Source organism: Pteronotus mesoamericanus, unplaced genomic scaffold, assembly GCF_021234165.1.
Source record: "Pteronotus mesoamericanus isolate MK-2021 breed Mesoamerican mustached bat unplaced genomic scaffold, CSHL_Meso_final contig_78, whole genome shotgun sequence".
Classification (NCBI taxonomy): Eukaryota; Metazoa; Chordata; class Mammalia; order Chiroptera; family Mormoopidae; genus Pteronotus; species Pteronotus mesoamericanus.
Window position 1 is genome coordinate 1,924,508 of NW_026555258.1, and position 18,087 is coordinate 1,942,594.

At 63.3% G+C, this 18,087-nt stretch overlaps 2 protein-coding genes and 2 non-coding genes across 4 annotated transcripts; 3 read left to right on the forward strand and 1 right to left on the reverse strand.

Moving 5' to 3' along the window:
* Window positions 1-208: 208 nt before the first annotated feature.
* On the reverse strand, window positions 209-2,404 carry PIERCE1 (piercer of microtubule wall 1). The gene is made up of 3 exons (XM_054584790.1): window positions 2,262-2,404; window positions 996-1,074; window positions 209-400 (listed from the first exon to the last, which is right to left on the reverse strand). Exons 1-3 carry the CDS (start codon window positions 2,402-2,404, stop codon window positions 209-211), a joined length of 414 nt encoding a protein of 137 aa, XP_054440765.1.
* Window positions 2,405-3,176: 772 nt separating this feature from the next.
* MRPS2 (mitochondrial ribosomal protein S2) lies at window positions 3,177-6,242 on the forward strand. The gene is made up of 4 exons (XM_054584791.1): window positions 3,177-3,247; window positions 3,507-3,632; window positions 4,172-4,301; window positions 5,586-6,242. The coding sequence occupies exons 1-4, from the start codon at window positions 3,208-3,210 to the stop codon at window positions 6,172-6,174; spliced, it is 885 nt and encodes a 294-aa protein (XP_054440766.1). The 5' UTR covers window positions 3,177-3,207; the 3' UTR covers window positions 6,175-6,242.
* Window positions 6,243-14,254: 8,012 nt separating this feature from the next.
* Window positions 14,255-14,383, forward strand: LOC129079735 (small nucleolar RNA SNORA17). Its single transcript, XR_008530097.1, has one exon. It is a non-coding gene; the product is annotated as a small nucleolar RNA SNORA17 (small nucleolar RNA).
* A 624-nt stretch (window positions 14,384-15,007) lies between these two features.
* On the forward strand, window positions 15,008-15,151 carry LOC129079732 (small nucleolar RNA SNORA43). The gene has a single exon (XR_008530094.1). It is a non-coding gene; the product is annotated as a small nucleolar RNA SNORA43 (small nucleolar RNA).
* The last annotated feature ends 2,936 nt before the right edge of the window (window positions 15,152-18,087 follow it).

The following is an 18,087-nucleotide window of genomic DNA, read 5'->3' on the forward strand; positions in this document are numbered from 1 at the left end:
AAGGCTTCGGCGCCCTTCCATCGCAGACGACAGCTGAGAAAGTGGCACGGCACAGCCCCGTTCGCGCACTTTGCTACACTAGAGAGGAAAATGTTTTGAAGGAAAGCAGTGAATTCAGTACCTTCACCGCTGGGCAAGTCATCAAAGTCGAGGTGGGTGGTGACAATTCCCCAGGTGGCCGTGCTGGGGGGCGGGGATGCCCCGCCCCTCAGTCACTGCAGATGGACGGCCTGCTGACGTTGTAGCTCGGATGGAAGTTCAGCCGGTCAAAGGAGGTGACGTGGTTGTCGGCACCTGTCACAATGCTCTTCTCCATGTAGACGTTGAGAGAATTGTTCCGGAACATTCCAGTTGCTGCTAGTGTTCTGGAAAATTTATTCGAAGTTGCATAGAATACTTTCTGGAAATGAAAAGGGAACACAGCAATGTATGGCAGTACCTTTGAACAGTCCGTCCTTAGGTATTTTTGGAAGAAATAAGCATCTGTAAGAAAATGTCTCTCTTCCAGGGACAGCCAGGCCGGCAGGGCAGCCTAGTGTGCCCCTGGCCGTCCCCACGCATGCCTCACACCGGGAAACACGATCAGCAGGGCCTGCTTCCGCCTGCCTGTGGGCAGAGGGTCGGTGCCGGCCAGCACGGTGTGCGCACACCTGAGGCCCCGCCCGAAGCCGCTCCCCGCGGCTCAGTTCTGAGCTCCGCTGCGAGGCCAGCTACCGGACTTTATTTCTCTGCCTCAGAAGCGACCGCCCTCAGTTGCAAGGTTGGTCGTGTGTCCTTGTGACATCGCAAGCAAGTCTACGGGCACTTTGTCCATCCCTGAAAACGCTGCACCATGGGTGTGCTCATTCCTACCTGGCCCCAGCCCAGCGGGGTCCGAGGGGCCCCTCCCGCTTTGCGCCTTCCTGTGCCACCCCGGGACGTGCTGCCCTTTGCAGGAACCCAGCGTGTGGGTGGCTCCCAGAAACACCCTCCTGCACCCCCCACTTCCTGCTTACCGGCATCTCGTGCACGGTGGGGGCCCTGCCGCCATAGGCCTGGTTGCTGGTCCTGTACACCAAGACGGGCTCCTTGGTCCTGGCAGGGGAGAAGCCTGCTCTGTCTGCCATCCGTTGAGTCTCATTCTGCCCGGGCCGCGGCCCCCCTGGGTCTGGCTGACGGAGCCTTGCGGCTAACGCCCCAGGTTGGAGGCGCAGCCGTGAAGGGGCCTCCCAGGAAGCGCGGGCCCCGGCGCCTCTGCTCGCCTCTGCCCTTGTCCTCCGCAGGCGGACCAGGCCCCAGGCAGGGGTATCCCACCCCCGGCCCGTGGGCCGTACACAGCCCAGGATGGCCATGAACGCAGCCCGGCACAAACTCATAAGTTTACTCAAAACCGTTTTTTTTTTTTTTTGCTCGTCAGTTTTCATTAGCGTCTGTGTATTTAGTGGGTGGCCCAAGACAACTCATCTTTCCGGTGTGGCCCAGAAACACCAAAAGGTCGGACACCCCTGTGAGAATTTCGGGGGGCAGGTGCTGGTCTCAGCACCCCCCGGCCATCACACAAGGCCATCTCCTAGGCAGGGGGATGGGCCCCGAGTTATGGCTCAGCCTCCAGGCCCTGCCACCCAGGGGGTCCCTCCACTTCTGAGCCCGCTGAGACCAGGCCTGCAGTCTGTAGTACAGCCTCCATTAACAGAACGGCTCAGCCGAGTGGGTCCGGACGCCCCAGCCCTGCCCTACACGACGAGATCTCTGGCGGGCACAACCCAGTCCTCCCACCCTGCAGCGGTCTCCCCGGAAGGCAGGGAGGATAAGAGCCCTGTCGCTCCAGGGTTGTAGATGGGAAGGAAGGCAGGAAGGCGGGGAGGGTGCTGCCCACCTGTGACAGAGTGGGGAGTCCGCCATGCACTCAGCAGCTCATGGGTCTCTGACTCAGCATGACACCGGACGTGCGGCCGGAGTCACACTCTGCAAAGGCTCCCCAGAGGCGTGGAGACTCACCCCCGCCCCAGGCCCTGGGGTGCGTGGCCTCTGTGGGGTCAGCCACTGCCCCGCGGGCACCGGCTGGGCCCACCGACTGGTGTGCCCAAAGCGTTGGGCAGCACTTCTGTGGTTCATTTGGTGAGGAGCTGCCTTGGGCGCCCAGGCAGGCTGGGGACCTGGTGACGCTTGCATCCAGGACTACCTAAACAGACGCAGGGCCAGTCGGGCACCTGGATGCCCGCTGGAAAAGGTGGCCTCTCTTCCTCTGCGTCTGCCAGGCAGACTCCCACTATGGTCCTCACCTGTAGCCGCGGAACCATGCCGGGTTGTTGAACCTGGCCGGCAGGTCCTCACTTACGCGGTAGCAGTCGCTGGTTTTCAGCGGGGGTGCCTGGGCCGCGGGCTCCACGGGCTCCGCGCACTCTCGCAGGTTCTCCTCGGACATTCGCCGTCTACGGGCGCTGCACCGGGAGAGAGGCAAAGCAACCAGCAGTCTCCCCACAGCCTGAGCCACGAGGGTCTCGCGGCGTCCTGTTGCTAAGCGACCGCTTAACCACCTGACGGGGTGGGGCCGGTCCTTAAAGGAGCTGCGGCTGCCGGGCCACGCCCCCCCCCCCCCTCGCTGGCCGGCGGGGCTGGAATGCGAAACCTAGAACCTTCGGGGTGAATACCCAGGGCCCCGCTGGCCGGGATAACAAAGCATCGCTTCCTGGGGTTGCAGTGCCGGCTACCCAGGCTGGGGGCTGAGGGCTGGGGGCGAGGCGGGCCGTTCTCGCGCACAGGTCACGTCCTGACCTTGTCCCAAATGCGGGATAACGCGGGCGCCGGGCCTCCACCCACGACCTGCAGGACGTAAGGTGCCGCAGGGCCGACCGCGCGCTGGGTCGCGACGCCCACTGTGCACGCCGAGGGTCCTCCTTGACCTTGCAACTCCGTGCCCCCAGTACCCAGAGTCTGCATTTCGACTCCGGACTTGCCTAAGTTTGCGGAATCCCCCTAAGCCAAGCAGTGTTTAAAAATTAGAAGGATTTTTGGGAGCGAGAGGTTGGGTTAGACTGGCCGGAGGTGAGGACAGTGCCCGGGCCCGGCGGGTTCCCACGGGGGCGGCAGGCGGGGCGCCTCGGAAGCCGGGCTGGAGCGCGCAGTGGCACCTCCAGGCCTGCAGGCGGCGGTGCGGCGGTGCGGCGGGACAGCGGGCCGCGGCGGAAGAAGAAGCCGTTCTGGCGCCGCGTCTGCCTCCTGCGCACCATGGCGCCCGCGGGCACCCTGACCCGGCTGCTGAGCGTGGGTGAGCGCTCCCGGGGACCCCCGCCCCAAGCCTGCACGGTCGCCTCCCGGGGATCCCTGCCCCTGGCCTTCAGGGTCGTTTTCCTAAGGCCCCAGCCCCGGATCTGCAGGGTCGTTTCCCTAGGATCCCCGCTTCAGGCCTGCAGGGTCCCCTCCCCAGGACCCTCGCCCTGGGCCTGCAAGGTCGCCGCACGGAGCCCTGGGGGCGGGAGGAAACCCGGGGACGCGCGGCGTGACCCAGCTCTCCGCTCTTTCCGCAGGTGTCCGGCCCAGGCCGCTCGGGCTGCACATCCTCAAGGCGGCGACCCCGGGCCCGGCTTGGCCGAGCAGCAGAACGCTGGGAAATGCCACGGCTCCCGCCCCGAGCGAGCCCGAGAGCAGCGACGGTAAAGCGAGTCCCTGGGCAGATTGGGGGGTGGGGGCGGTAGGCGCCAGGCCTCCCCGTTTTGGGTTGAAATCAATCGCCTGTCGCCAGGAGTCCTGAGCGCCCATTGGTTTAGTTGTGAAACCCTGGAGGGATCCGGCTCAAGGGGGGAGAAGGGAGGGCCTGTCCCCCCCGCAGCCCCACGGGCTAGGTGCTGCGCGCTGAACACGGCTTTAGAGTGACCCCCACTTTAGAGTGAAGGGGCAGGGCCAGCACCTCCCTTGGGGGTGGGGGTCAGACACAGCGGACGTCCTGGGAGTAAAGGCAGGGCTAGGCTCCCTCCTGGGCGGCTCTGCTGGCCCAGGAGGCACCGTGGGGACCTCAAAAACGGCAGGGCCAGGGTCGGAACCCGACCTCTGCACTCGGTTCCCGGAAAAGGGCCCCGTGGCCCTGGGCACCTTCAGGTGCCGCCTCGCCGCCCCTCCCCCAGGCCATGTCACTTCTACGGGGGAGGGTGGGCCAAGCAGGGGCACAGACGCAGCTCCGTGTCCTCCTGGCCAGACCTCCAGGACAGGGTCCTCAGCGAGCCCCTCAAGCACTCCGACTTCTTCAACGTCAAGGAGCTGTTTTCCGTGAGGAGCCTCTTCAATGCCCGGGTGCACCTGGGACACAAAGCCGGCTGTCGGCACAGGTGGGTGCCGGGTCCTGGGCCCCTCCTGCACTGGGGTCTGGGGTGCAGGGCCCCTCTGTACTGGCGAGTGTCAGTTTGCCCGCGCACAGCCCCCCTCTCCTCCAGATGGGCCCCCCCAGGCCCCGAGGAGAAGCGGGGGCTTGTCCTCAGACTCAGCTCGTAGTCCTCCATCCACGTGCGCGCGCGCGCACCTCTTCTCACTTTGGAGCGAGACTCCGCCCTGGGGGGCGATGGGTCATCTTGGGGGTGAGGGAGGGCCCCAGGGCTCCGCAGCGGAGGAGTGACTGGCCTGGTTTTCCCGCGTGGTCAGTGTGCCGGCTGCATGGGGAGTGGATCGGGGGCCTGGAGGGGCAGGTGGGAGGCCAGCGGGGAAGGGGCCTGGCCCCTGGGGCAGAAGAGCTGGAACAGCAGGTGGACGCGAGGGGGCGGGGCTGGGGCTGGGGGGACACAGAGTGCACTGCAGACCTCGGTGGCCTCTTCCAAGACGACCGGCACGAGGGGAGGCCTGGGGGACGTCAGGAGCTGGGGTCCTGTGAGGGGTGACACCTTGGTCACCCCAGTGCCAGTGTCACGTGGGAGCTGGGAGGGAGCAGCTTGGGCCGTCCCATCAGTGGGGCGTTTTGAGAGCTCCTGGGGCGAGAGGCGTCCCGGCGGGAGCAAGGCGGGGGGCGGGGGGCGCTCCATCGTGGCCCAGGGAGATGGGACTGGGGCGCCTCCAGCCGTCTGCTCGTGGGAAGGGACAAGAGCCAGGTGGAGCAGGCTGAAGTGGAGGGGAGGGCGAGGGACCCGTCATCTGCGCTGGCCCGTCTCTCCTGCCCCACTGGCCCTCTGTGCCCTCAGGTCGTCCCCCCGCAGGCCTGGCTGGCATCTGACCCGACCCCGCACACTTGCAGCCTGGGGCACCCCCCTGCTCGGCTGGTCCCTCAGCCCTGCCGCAGGAGGCCTCTGTCATAAACCCTCCAAACGGATGATGTGACAAAAGTGGCTGTGACCTCACGTTGAAACATCCAGGCGTCCACGTGGGGATGAGCTGTGTTCGGGTCCCCACATGACGAGGCCCAGGTTCCAAGGCTAAGCCGCTTGTCTAAGGCTTAGCCGCGGCCTGCGCGCCAGACCAGCCCTCGCCCCGCCCCGCCCCGCCCCGCCCCGCCCCGCCCCGCCCCCCAGCTGCCCCGGCGTCCCTCACAGGACAGGGTCCTCACCCCGTCTGTCGTCATGGGGAGAGGGTGCCCCCACAGAGGACAGGGAGGAGCCCTGTTGACGCCTGGGTGGGGTCTCTGGCAGGTTCATGGAGCCCTACATCTTCGGGAGCCGCCTGGGCCAGGACATCATCGACCTGGATCAGACCGCCGCGCACCTGCAGCTGGCCTTGAACTTCACGGCCCACGTGGCCTATCGCAAGGGCATCATCTTGTTCGTGGGCCGCAATCGGCAGTTCTCGCACCTGATCGAGAACACGGCCCGGGCCTGCGGCGAGTACGCCCACACCCGCTACTTCAAGGGCGGCCTGCTGACCAACGCGCCCCTCCTGCTGGGCCCCGGCGTCCGCCTGCCGGACCTCCTCATCTTCCTGAACACGCTCAACAACGTCTTTGAGCCCCACGTGGCCGTGAGAGACGCGGCCAAGATGAACATCCCCACGGTGGGCATCGTGGACACCAACTGCAACCCCTGCCTCATCACGTACCCTGTGCCCGGCAACGATGACTCGCCCCCTTCCGTCCGGCTTTTCTGCCATCTCTTCCGGGTCACCATCAGCCGGGCCAAGGACAGGCGCAGGCAGGTCGAGGCCCTGTATCGGCTGCAGAGCCAGGAGGGCGCCGAGCGCCGGGGTCCCGCAGACCCTCCGCCCCCAGAAGCTAGGCCGGCTTGACAGGCCGTTCCGCGGGGCGTGTCTGCTCTCCTCCCAAATAAAAGCGGCGGCCAGGCCTGTTCCTAAGCTGGGAAGCCCTTTCGTCCCTGGCTGTGGCCTTTCGTGCGTCTGAGTCTTCCCAGCCTTGCGTTCCCGCTGCCGGTCACACTCTGAGCAGCTGCCCGCCGAGGCCTGGCCAGGAAGGACCGGCCAGGAAGCACACTTGTCCCCGCGGTCCCACTGTGCGTCCACCTGGAAGTCGGGGTTTTGCAGGTTAGGTTCTTCAACCAGGGCAGTTTTATCCTCGACCCGGAGAGCCCCTGGCTGGGCTGCCTCCCCGCTGCCTGGTTTCGGGAGCTGCTTTGTGACCCAAGGTGACAGGGTGACCACTCGGAAGATCCCATCTAGTGGGACCGGACAAAGCAGACAGCCTGGTTCCGACAGAAGGAAACTCCGGTTCCGGCAGGACGGGGCTCGGACCTCTGCGTTCCGCCATGTGCTCCGTGCGCACGTGCTGTCCCCGGTGCGGCACTTTCCAGACATCCCCAGGCCCCCGGAGCACACAGGTCCCTGCCCTCAGGGTGCTCGAGCTTTGGGGAGATGGGCTGTTACATGGGCGTGTAGTTTGGAGAGGGTGGCAGAGGTGCCAGCTGCCCCGCCAGGCCACCATCTTCCATGTTGGGGCTTCATGACGCCCCCGCGGGCCAGGCCACCCTCCCCGGGGTTCAGGAAGGCGGGCCTGGGACGAGGGCGGGCCTCTGCCCAGCGTGCCACCTGGTGGGTCAGCGTTTGCACATGTGGGCACCCTGTCTGCAGGGAAGTGCCTGGGCAGCAGGGTCTGGGACCGTGGCCCCATGTGGCTAGACATGCATCCACCTGTCCTGCAGAGCACAGGGGACAAGAAAACAAGCCCCAGGGGTCTCATCTGCCTCCTGTCAGGGTTGGGGAACAGGCAATGGCTTGTGGTTTAGGAGGCGCAGGGAGCCAAATGCCACTTTGAAACCATGAGGAATCATCGTTTCAGTTTGCAGACCTGAAATGTGAAAATGCAAGTGTCCAGGCGGGTAAACGAGGGGCCCCCTCCAGGGCTTGGTGTGCAGGTGGGGTCCCCGGGGCTGAACGCCGGTGGAGAGCGCACCGGAGGGGCCGCGGGGGAGCCAGGACGCGCGACGTTGGGACACAAGATGGGACTGCTTGCTGACCCAGAGTTCTGACCGCCCAGGGCTGAGGGTGGCCGGGGGAGGGCGTCACAGGCAGCTCCGGAGCCGGTCAGGCCTGGGCAGGACCGTGAGTGAGACAGGGGCTTAAAGGCACGGGAGGTGGGGGTGGCCAGGCCAGGAAGCCATGACACCTGGTCTGCAGTGGCCCTCATTCCATGCTCCTTGGGAACCACACGGAGGCCTCCCCGGCCCCTGCCATCCTGTCCCCTGAAGACCCAACAGGGAGAGGCCTGGGAGTATGTACTGGTCACTCGCTCTGCTCCGGAGCTGGGGGAGCTGGGGGAGGGCGGTGGGGGCTGTGCCGGGAGTGGCAGCCAGGGCGGGCCTGGGGGCCTGGGAACAGAGCCAGGGGTGGGGCGCGGCCAGCGGGGGGGCTCCCGAAGGGGCTCGGGCAGGAGGGACCTCCACGTTTGCCACCTTGGAGGTGGACCCCGAGAGAGCCCCAAAGGCAATGGTGAGCGTGCCCGGGGCCCGGGAGAGGCAGGGCTGGCCTCCTGAGTCCCGTCCCCTGTGCCCCCTGCTGCTGCCGGCGAGCTTGACCTGCCCCGTTAGGCCTGGCCGCCTCTGAGCCCTGACCCGCGGGCGTCTCGGGGGGACTAGGGAGAGCCGCCAGGGCAGGAGGGCCCCCCCCCATGGGGACAAGGGGGCTCGCAGTAAGTGCAGCCACTGGTGTCCCAGAACCAGGCCCAGAGAGGGCCGGGGGAGGCCCCGTTCCTGGCCAGCACGAGGCTCAGGCCCGGGGCTTTGCCTCCCGAGTGGCTTAGCCTCAGCCCGTGGAGCGGGGCCGCCTGCTCCGCCCCAGCCTCCGCCAGGCCCAAGACCATGCACTTGGGAGGTTCTCCAGGCCCACTCCTTCTGTCCTGATGCCCTTCGGGACACAGATGTGAGTGGTTTTGAAGTCTATGCTTTTACACGCTTTCCCCTCCGAAAAGGAGTCCCATGTAAACGTGGGTCAGCCTGCCCCTGGCTGAGCCCCCGGGGGGGCCGGTCAGGGCAGACCCTGTGATGTGAAGCAGCCGGCAGGGCACCTGGTGCCAGCCTGCAAGGGCAGCGACCTCCCCCACGTCCCCACTTCCGGTGCACCTGCCAGACCGTCAGCACCGCCCGGCAGGCCCTGGACCTGCTGTGCTTCCCACCCGATTGCTGTCCCTGTCCCTGTGCCTCCTCAGGACACTTTGTCAGCGGAGTCTCAGCAGGCGCCTCTGTGCCTGCCTATACGCATGCGCTTTCTGTGTTTATGTGAAATAGCATGTCTGTTACTTGAAAGGGAAATCGAAGATGGGTTAACGGTTACGTGTTAAAAAACAGGCCCCTTTCGTAAACCTGTGCGTAACCTCAGGGTAGACACGGCTGTGCTGGGAGTGACCCCAGAGCCAGGGCCAGCCGGGAACCTGTGCCCAAACCAAAAACCACAAAAGCGCAGACACCTGGACACAGAAACCCCAGACGGGAAAGCTTTTCTCACACCCCAGGGCCAGAGGAAGGCTTAGCGTCCCTGGTGCAGCAGACGCTCGGGAGCCGGCGACTCGGCACTTCCCGTGAGAGGCCGGCCCGCGCCCGACCTCCCTGACGCGGGGACACGCGCAGTGGCTGTCAGACTGAGGCTTCTGTCCCGCCCAGCAGGCCCCTGGAGAGAAGGCCCCTCCTCCGGGAGGACAGGGCCCAGGGCCGGCCTCGCCCCACGGGACACAGGTGAGATGTTCAAAAATGGCGCCCGGGATTCATGAACACTATTGAGCGTGACTCAGGGGAACCAGGTCCAGGGACTCATCGGATTGAACACAAATCTTCCCCAAAGACCAATGAAAGTGTCTGCGGCCAGCGACTAAGTCTGGGGACACAGAGGGCGGTGCCCCGGAGCAGTGACCGTGCAAAGGGGACACAGGTGCAGAAGAGCTTCGCTCCCAGAATTCCTTCAGAGCTGTCCCCTCTGGGATGTTTTGTTTTTTTGTTTGTTTGTTTTTAGAGATTTTATTTTTAGAGAAAGGGGGAGGGAAGAAGAGGGAGAGAAACATCCATGTGGGGTTGCCTCTCGTGCACCCCCTACTGGGGGCCTGGCTCCCCTCTGGTTTTCTGTTCACTGGCTTAACCGGAAACATTTGCGTCACCTGTCGTGGCCTGAAGGCCATTTGGTAACTGGAAGCCCTTGGCCATCGGAGCCCCAAGGACTTTTGGGAACCATGAAACCCCGCCATCCTAGCCCAGCTTTACAAATGAGGAAACTGAGGCCCAGGGAAGGGGGGCCCAAGGGCGCACTGGGAGTTTCCGGCGTCCGACCCAGGCCCTCTCTCACGGGGAACAGAGAAAAACCTCCTTGTCTCCCTTCTGGGAGTGGGCTGGTCGTCAGAAGGACGTTTTCAGAGAAAGCTGCCTTTTGAACCATGACCCGCAAGCAAAATGTGAAGGACATGACTGACTTTTCTTACTGTTTTAAAGACAAGCCAAGGCTTCGTGTGTTATTTTCCCCAAAGGGTAAACTACAGGACCATTTAGGACTTTCCCCATCCAGATTTCCACTCAGCTGTCGGAGGAAACTCTGGGCACGTGCCCACTTTCAGTTCACCCTCAAACGACCCCTTCTTCCTTAGAGCCCACCCCCAACAAAGACGTTAGCTCATAACCCACGGGCGTAAATGAGCCAAAAACACTTATTTCCTCAGCCACGCAGCGTCTGCGCACGCTACAGGCATGCCACTGCCCCAGGCCATCACGGGAAACAGGCTGCAGGTGCGCTCCTGCCCCGGGCCGTCATGTGCTGCATGTGCGCTCCTGCCCCGGGCCATCACGGGAAACAAGCCGCAGGTGCGCTCCTGCCCCGGGCCGTCATGGAAAACAAGCCGCAGGTGCGCTCCTGCCCCGGGCCGTCACGGGAAACAAGCCGCAGGTGCGCTCCTGCCCCAGGCCATCATGGAAAACAGGCTGCAGGTGCGCTCCTGCCCCGGGCCGTCATGGAAAACAAGCCGCAGGTGCGCGCCTGCCCCGGGCCGTCATGGAAAACAAGCCGCAGGTGCGCGCCTGCCCCGGGCCGCCATGGAAAACAAGCCGCAGGTGCGCGCCTGCCCGGAGCCACCACGAGGATAGGGTTGAAACATTGTAACAGAACACTGTATGGCAGGGGCTGGTGGGCCTCAGTGGGTGGGCGAGGTAAAGCAAAGCAAAAGGTTCCATTCCTGGTCAGAGCACTGGCCTGGGTTGCCGGCCAGGTCCCCTGTGTTGGGCCTGGGTTGGGAGCATGCAAAAGGCGACCCATCAATGTTTCTCTTTCCCTTCCTTCTCCATCTCTACAAAATAAGTAAATGAAATCTCAAAGAGGAAAAAACCACTGTATTCGTTTCAGCTGGAGAAGAACGGGAGGAAACTTCAGGATGAGCGAGAAACACAGCAGGAACAGCCAGTGCCCAGGAGTGGCGTCCGGCGCCACGGCCACAGCCCCGCACAAAGAAACGGCGCTTCCCTGCCAGGGCGCTCTTTTCCTTCCGGCTCTATTTCCTGGCACCGCTCTAATTTTAATTGTTCAGTTTCTTTTTTGTTTTAGAAAATGTGTAAACATGTTGTGATGAGATCATGCCCGGTACTTAGTCTGTGGCACATTCACAGCACGCTATTAGGAAATATTAAAAGTGCCCCCTCTGACCCTCCAACGCGGCCGTAGCTACAAGGACGAACCTGCTAGAGAGCACACAGGTCGGGTCACCTGCGCTTATAGAAGGGTAGGAGCTGAGACAGGAAGGCGGGGCCGGGCATTAGCTGCCCCCTGCTCCTGAGCATCAGTGGGGCTCTGGCCCTTCTCCCTGCCTGGAGGGCCCCTCGCCTGCTCCGCCGGCTGCAGAGGGAGGCCCTGCCACTCACTGCGAGAGGGTACCGCAACCCACCCGCTTCCCAGATGAGGAGACCGATGCCCAGAGAGGAGTCACCTGGCCGGGCCCCTGGGAAAGGACCAGGCCTGATGGAGGAGGGCGAAGGCCTGAGTCCGGCCCCAGCCACTGCGTGTCTGGCCTTGGACTAACCAGAAAACAAGGCTGTCGTCTGATTGCTCCTGCAAGTTGAACGTAGCATGTTTATTAGAAATAGGAATTACCCAAAGAGAACTCAGCGGTCACCAGCACCCACAGGACACAGCCCTGACCCCCCTCCAGGCGGCCCTGATGCACCCACGTCAGGTCACTGCCCTCTGTCCTCCAAGTGGGACCCATATTCTTGCTTCTGGATTAGTTTTCCTTATTTCTGAATTGTATGTAAGTGAAATCAGAGTGTACCCTTTCGCGTTTGGCTAACAGTGCTTTCATCATGCTCCTAAGAACCATGCACAGCCGTCAGCTTGTCAGTAGCTGTTTTATTTCTGTATAATCCTGTTATAAAAATATACATAGTGTACAAAAATTAACTCAAAGTGAATCAAAGAGCGAATGTGAGATCTGAAACTATGACAGTCCCAGAGAAAACACGGGGGGAGTCCACGACATTCCGCTGAGCAATCATTCCCTGGGAAGGGCGTCGAAAGCACCGGCAACAAAGACGAAGGGAAACAGGCAAACCGAAGTCAATCAAAACCGCAGATCTTGAGCACCAGGAACACACGGACGAGTAAACACAACCATCTCTGGATGGGAGAGAGCGTCTGGAGATCACAGGTCCAAAAGGAGTGAACAGCCAAACACACAAGCAGCTCCAGCCACCGGGCAGCAGCACCAAGCCAGCCCAGCTGAACGCCGGGCACAGGCCTGCATGGCGCTGTCTCCGCAGACGGGGAGACGGGCAGGACCGGCCAGAAAGCCCAGAAAGAGCCGCTCGCAGCACCAGCCACCGGGAAAAGGCAAATCAAAGGCACAATGAGAGACCATTCTACACACGGAGGCGTGACTAACGTCAAAAAACAAAACAAAACAAAACAAATACAAAAAATAACCTGTGCTGGCAAGGACAGGGAAGTGGCGCCCTGGAGCAGCGGGCGGGGGCAGGGGTGGGGGGGGCGCTGCGCATGGATGGCTCTCCGTCCCCCCAGCTCCATCCTATGAATGAGGTCTGGAGGTGTGAAGTGTCCACTTGGGCCCTGAGACATGGCAAACTTGATGAGATGCACGTTTTTACCACACTAAAAATTTTTTTTTTAATATAAGGTATTAAAAAAAAAATAGAGTATTTCCAGCAGAAGTAAGGCCTGCTTGAGAGTGGTTGGTAGGGTAATAATATAGGTGTAATAATTTATAGTTTTAACTTCAACATTTCACCTAAAATGTCCTATGGCGTGCTTGAGTGTGATATTGTTATGTTACAGAATTACGCACTTATGATTTTGTAATGAAAAAGGGGGTGTTACTTGTGCCGGACGCTGTGTATAACCCAGTTGACTTCTCCATCCGCCACCCAGGGACGGAGAAGTCACGGACACGTGGCCTCAGCTGTTCCGAGGCTGGGGAGCGCCGGCGCTTGGTGTGGCGTGTGCGCCCCACAGGGGAGGCGGTGGGTCCTACAGGTGTGCGTCTGCCTTCCAGAGACACGACCACAGTTCTCAAAGGTGACCCCACCCCCCTGCGGGAGAGTCCCGTGGCTCCTCGGCCGCACAACACGTGGCGCTGTCAGGGTTTTATTTAGGTCATTGTGTTGTGTGTACTGATGTCTCATTCTGTCCTTTTTTTTATTTTAGAGAGAGGAAAGGAAAGAGTGTCGGGGCAGGGAGAAAGAGAAGCGTGGGCCCGTTGTTCCCCTCATTACCGCATTCGGTGGTCGATTCTTGCCTGTGCCCCGACCCCGGGGTGGAACCTGGGGCAGCGCGCCGAGAAGTGGCCCAGCTCAGGGCGCCCTGCGGGGCGGGGACCGGGGACCGGGGACCGGGAACCGCTTACACACCGCGGAGAGTTCGCACCGCTGTAAGTGCTTTGCACATGCCGGCCAGCCCACGCCGTTCCGCTGCCCACGGCAGGCGGGTCCCACCGTGCGGGCGGAGGGCGGAGGCTGCGCCGGGCTCGCCCCCGGGGCGTGAGCCGTACACGCGGGCGGCAGCAGGAAAGGCCCAGCCCGCTAGAGGGCCCTGCGGCGCGGCCTCCCGGCGGGCGCGGCCTCCCGGCGGGCGCGGCTTGGCCCTCGCGGGCCGCCGTACGCGGTATAAAAGGCGCGACGCGCTCTCTTTCCCTCTTTCCGAGCCGCAGGACCTGGAGTGTTCATGGCCTCTCTGCGCGGCCTCGGGGGTCGTGGCCCATACGGCGCCTGCCCGTGTTGCCGCCGCGCCGCGGCCTTGCTGGACGGATGGGCGCAGGCGCTTTGCGGATTCGGGGACCTCCCGGGGGCTGCGCCCCGTGGAAAGGAGGCAGGAACGGCGAGGGAGCCCTCGTCCCTGTCCACGCGGCGCAAGGTGGGCTGCCTCCCTGCTTGCTGGGCGACTTCCGAGTGGCAGTGGGTGTGACTGCTGCTGGCTGGCGCGGCGGCCGGGTCACCTGGCGTCCGCGGTGGATCACAGGCGGGGGGCCGCCTTGTCTCCGTCTGACCTCCCTGCGTCTGTAACCTTCATTTCCACGCTCGGGCTAAGCAGGGCGCCCCCGGGAGGGCAACGGGCTGCGCTTCTCTAGAAGCTCAGGCCTGGTGGCAGGGCCGCCTTGTGGACCAAATGCAGCAAAGTCCCGGCCGGCGACTTGCCTCTTTGTGGGCTTGTAACGTTCTCATAAACTGGTTTTTTTCTTTCTTTGGGGAGTTTTCCTGCTGGGAACCAAGCTCCCAGGAGGGCGCCCTGGAGCCCGGGTGAGCTGACCGGTTGGTGTTGGAGCAGGTGGTCCCGAGGCGTAGCCTGCGGACGAAGCCCCTTCTGGGTGCCGTCCTTGGTGACTGTGGGGACTCTCGATCCCGCGCCCTCGGGGTCGGGACAGACTGCGAGTCGATCGTTCCTGCACACGGCCCCTAGAGGCGTTGCAGATGTGGCTGCCGTGTCACATTTGTGTCATGAGGTGGCGGAGAGCAGAGAGGCCTGTCTACGCCCAGCGTTCTGGCGTGAGCGCCTGGATGATTGATGGCCTGACACTCGCCGCTGCGGCCGCGGCCGCGTGCTGGTGGCCTGGAGCCCAACCGGTGAAAGCTCTGATTCTTTTCTAGCGCTGGGCCTGCCGGCCACCCCCCAATCACGAGATTGTCGTGCGTCTGAGAGCAGCAGCTGGGAGCCTGCCGCCAGCGAAGGGATGAGCGGGACGGGTGAGTAAGCTTCGGGGGGGCTGGGGGAGCATCCGCGCGTTCCTTGCATTGCATTAGGAAGGGTTCATGGATAGCTGTTCAGGCTGCGCGGCCGGGACCAGCAGAAACCCTGGTGGAGGAGGTGACGTCAGAGACCTGGGTGGGAAGCCTCCAGCGTGGGAGGTGCGAGGAGGCTCCCGAGTCACAGCTCCTGTGTCGCCACTGTCCCCTCTGGTCTTGGGCACGTCGCCGGGAGCTTTTTCGCTGGGAGGGTGCAGCGCTCCAGCTGCACCGTAGACGCACTGGTCTGCCGCCAGGGGCACTCACGGGTGGCCCGGGGGTTCCATCTCCACCTCGGGCTGCGCGCGTCCGGGGCCAGGAGGGTGACAGTAGAAAAGGCGAAGGGCTCCCCGGGCGGGGGAGGGGGGAGCAGCTGCAGGCCTGGAGCCCCGCCCTGGGGTGGGGGCAGGGCGGGGGCGGCTGCCCTGCAGGTGCGCATCCGCCGGCACCACAGACGCGGCTGCTGTGCTGCACCTGTGACGCCAGGGCAGAGAGGAAGAGGCTATTTCTACGCTCAGTGCCCAGAACGGTGGGCACTAAGAATGGTTTGTAGCCTGACAGCCCTTGGGGCTCCCGGCCGGTGGGCTGCGCCGTGCAGGTGCACTCGCAGCAGGGACCCCAGGCAGGACTCCGGCCCGCCACCCTCTGCCGGGAGAGGCTGTGCTGAGGGCCCAAGGAGGGGGGTGTGTGTGTGTGTGTGCGCGCGCGAGTGTGCAAGGGTGCGCGCAACAAACTCCGGCCCGGCGGGTCGGCCAGGAGAGGGCTCCTTCCTGGAAGGGAGTGCTCTGCAGGCCCAGGCAGGCGGGCCCGGCTAAGGGCCGCAGAGCTGCTCTGAGCTCCCTGTGGTGGGCAGGGCCTGGGTGGGCAGTCAGGCGCCACCTTGCACCCGGACGCCCCCACGGTAGGGGCCCTTGAGACAGCAGAGCGCTGGGAGGAGCAAGAGAGGCTTTGTCGGCTTGGGTCAGGGGTGCAGACGTTCACTCCCAGCACTTGCCTGTTGGCGAGTGGAAAGTCAGGGTCCCTGGGGACCCCTTGGTGGGCCAGCTGTGACTCTGCAGGTGATGGGTCCCGCCGGGGCACTGGGGGCGGCAGGCGCCGCTCTTGGTAACCCTGCTGGGATGGCAGGTGTCACCAGGCTGTCCTTGTCCCCTTGCAGGTGGAGAGCTCTGTGCTATCAGAGCCCACAAGATCTCGGCCAGCTGCCTCAGGGTAAGACTCTGCATGCTTTTTGTATTTTGTTTCAATTTGAGAGAGGGAGACACATTGATTCTTTGTTCCACTTGCTCACTGGGGAGCAGACTGGGTGTGGAGACTGGGCCGACCTTCATCACCTCGCCCTCTCTGTGGGTCCGGGTTGGCCTGGCTGGGTGGGGCTGGCCGGGTTTCTCATGGGGCTGGGCAGCTGGGAGTTGCGCGGGGCAGGGAAAGCCGCGACCGAGATGGCGCGCCAAGAGGCGTCACAGCCTGGCGGCTGGCTTCCCCCCGAGCCAGTGTGACCCTGCCTGGGAACGGACCTCATCGTTTGTGGCCACGCTGGATGGCCCTGGTGCATGGGAGGGGACTTCCCGGGTGCTGTGTCCTTGATCAAGTTTTCGGGGGGAGCAGCTTTGTTATGAGAATGGGCGCCTTGACTTGTGGCTATTCTTCCTGCCACTGAGCAACTGCCGGTTTTTGCCCACTTTTCCTCGCGTTAGGCGCTGGGTTTCCCATGGCTTGTCTACAGGGTGACGTGGAGTGGCAGGAGTTAGTGGGCCTGATGACCAGAGAGGACGACGAGGGGGTCGCTCACGTCCACCCGTGAGCCCAGCGGCCAGCTCGGGGCTGGCACCCATGGGGCGCAGAGTAGGGCATGACGTTTTCTTAGAGCCGAGGGCTTCTTTTTGGTATTGAAACTTTCACGAGGCTGGGTCTGTTACTTTTGACATGAACTCCACCAGAAACTGGGTGGCGAGTGGAGGATCAGAAGAGGGAGCTGGGCTTGGCTGTGCTGAGGGAGGCTGGGGGGTGCTTCAGCAGCCACATTGTTGCATTCCAGGAACTGCTGGGCGAGCTGAAAGGGTCGCGGTCCGGCGCCAGGACACGCTGCTGGGGGTAGTCCCGGAAGCGGCTGGTGTGCTGTCTACAGAAGGGGAACCTTCCTGCTGGGCCCGCCCAGGCACAGCCCCTTGTTCTGGAGAGAGCGGAGAGCCGGGAAGATGCTGTCCGACACATGCCGCCACAGCAGATGCAACTTTCAGCGCCACCGGTCCGGGGGCCGCTGCTGCACAGGCCTGTGGGGGACAGTCACGGCCTCGGGCAGGGGCCTCGGGTGCGGAAGAGCCCGCAGGCGTGTGAAGCGTCATGCCGGGAGCAGCTGCCCTGCAGTCCTGTGTGCTGTGTGCGGGGCCCTTACCATGAAGCGGCCGCCTCTGGTTGCAGCAGACACGCGGCGTGCTGCTAGTGAGTGTCACAAAACCCTGCGGACAGCATCGCAGCCCTTCATAACCAAAGTTGGGGAATGCTGGTTTGTCTTTAAACTTGCCTGTGGTGATAGGCAGTTTCCCCAGTTATGGGGGTGGGGGCTGCTGAGCGGTGATGAGGTTCATTACAACTTCATGTACTGACGCCTGTGGACGGACAGGCTGTTCACACCCCTGCTCGTGCCCCACGCGGTGCCTCCCTGGGCGGGGTGGTGGCAGGGTGTCGAGTACACACACACACACACCCCCCCCCACCACCCCTGACCGTTGGGTTCACCGCGCAGGGTCCTCCCTGAGTGCGAGTTCCCTGTGGGGTCGTGTGGGGTGGGGTGGGGCGGGGGTGCAGGGAGCAGGGGGCTGGGCCCAGAAGCGTGGTCATTCCTGACAGCTTCGTCTCTGACAGTGTTTGTAGAAGGTGCTTCGTCTGAGGACAACGCCCCTTCAGCGGTGGTTCCTCCCAGACTTCATGCCGTGCTGGCGGCTGCCTTCCACGGAGACCTCGCAGGTCCTGAGGACCCCTCGTCCAGAGGCTGAAGGAGACGTTCGGGGCTATGTCAGCCTCTGACACCCGCGGTGTTGAGCTCAAGGGTCCCCAGTGGCTGGGGCACCGTCCAGCCCTGGACTTCAAAAGGCAGCCCGTTGCCGGCCAGGCCCTTCTGGTCTCAGGGACGGAGCATCGAGGGGAGCGAGGAGGCGGCTCCCGGTGCCACGGAGGCCCAGCAGCGTTTGCACAGTGTCTGTCCCTTTCTGCCCTCGGTCCTGTGTTCTGTGGCCGCCTTACCTTAACTAATAAATGTCCTCTGTGTCATGGCCCGGGGGGCAGGGGGCAGTGCTCTTTGCATTAAAAGCCTGTTGGGGCCGACATCGTGGTCTGATTTTCTGGGTGGTGCCTGGGAACTTGTCACCCTGACATTTCTTAAAACCTCTTTCTGAAAGTTCAGACCATCCTTAGCTGGCATTCACTTCTTCCGCTGTAGATCCTTTTGCTCCGAGTCATCCCATAACGACCTGGCTTCCCCCGGGCTCCACAGGCTGCGGGT

Excerpts from the sequence above, each read along its gene's own strand:
- MRPS2 (XM_054584791.1), top strand. The coding sequence starts at position 3,208 with ATGGCGCCCGCGGGCACCCTGACCCGGCTGCTGAGCGTGG. Across the intron at positions 3,633-4,171 it reads CGAGCCCGAGAGCAGCGACG|ACCTCCAGGACAGGGTCCTC; the intron begins GTAAAGCGAGTC and ends CCTCCTGGCCAG. Across the intron at positions 4,302-5,585 it reads AAAGCCGGCTGTCGGCACAG|GTTCATGGAGCCCTACATCT; the intron begins GTGGGTGCCGGG and ends GGTCTCTGGCAG.
- PIERCE1 (XM_054584790.1), bottom strand. The coding sequence starts at position 2,404 with ATGTCCGAGGAGAACCTGCGAGAGTGCGCGGAGCCCGTGGAGCCCGCG. Across the intron at positions 1,075-2,261 it reads GCATGGTTCCGCGGCTACAG|GACCAAGGAGCCCGTCTTGG; the intron begins GTGAGGACCATA and ends CTCCCCTGCCAG. Across the intron at positions 401-995 it reads CCACCGTGCACGAGATGCCG|AAAGTATTCTATGCAACTTC; the intron begins GTAAGCAGGAAG and ends TTTCATTTCCAG.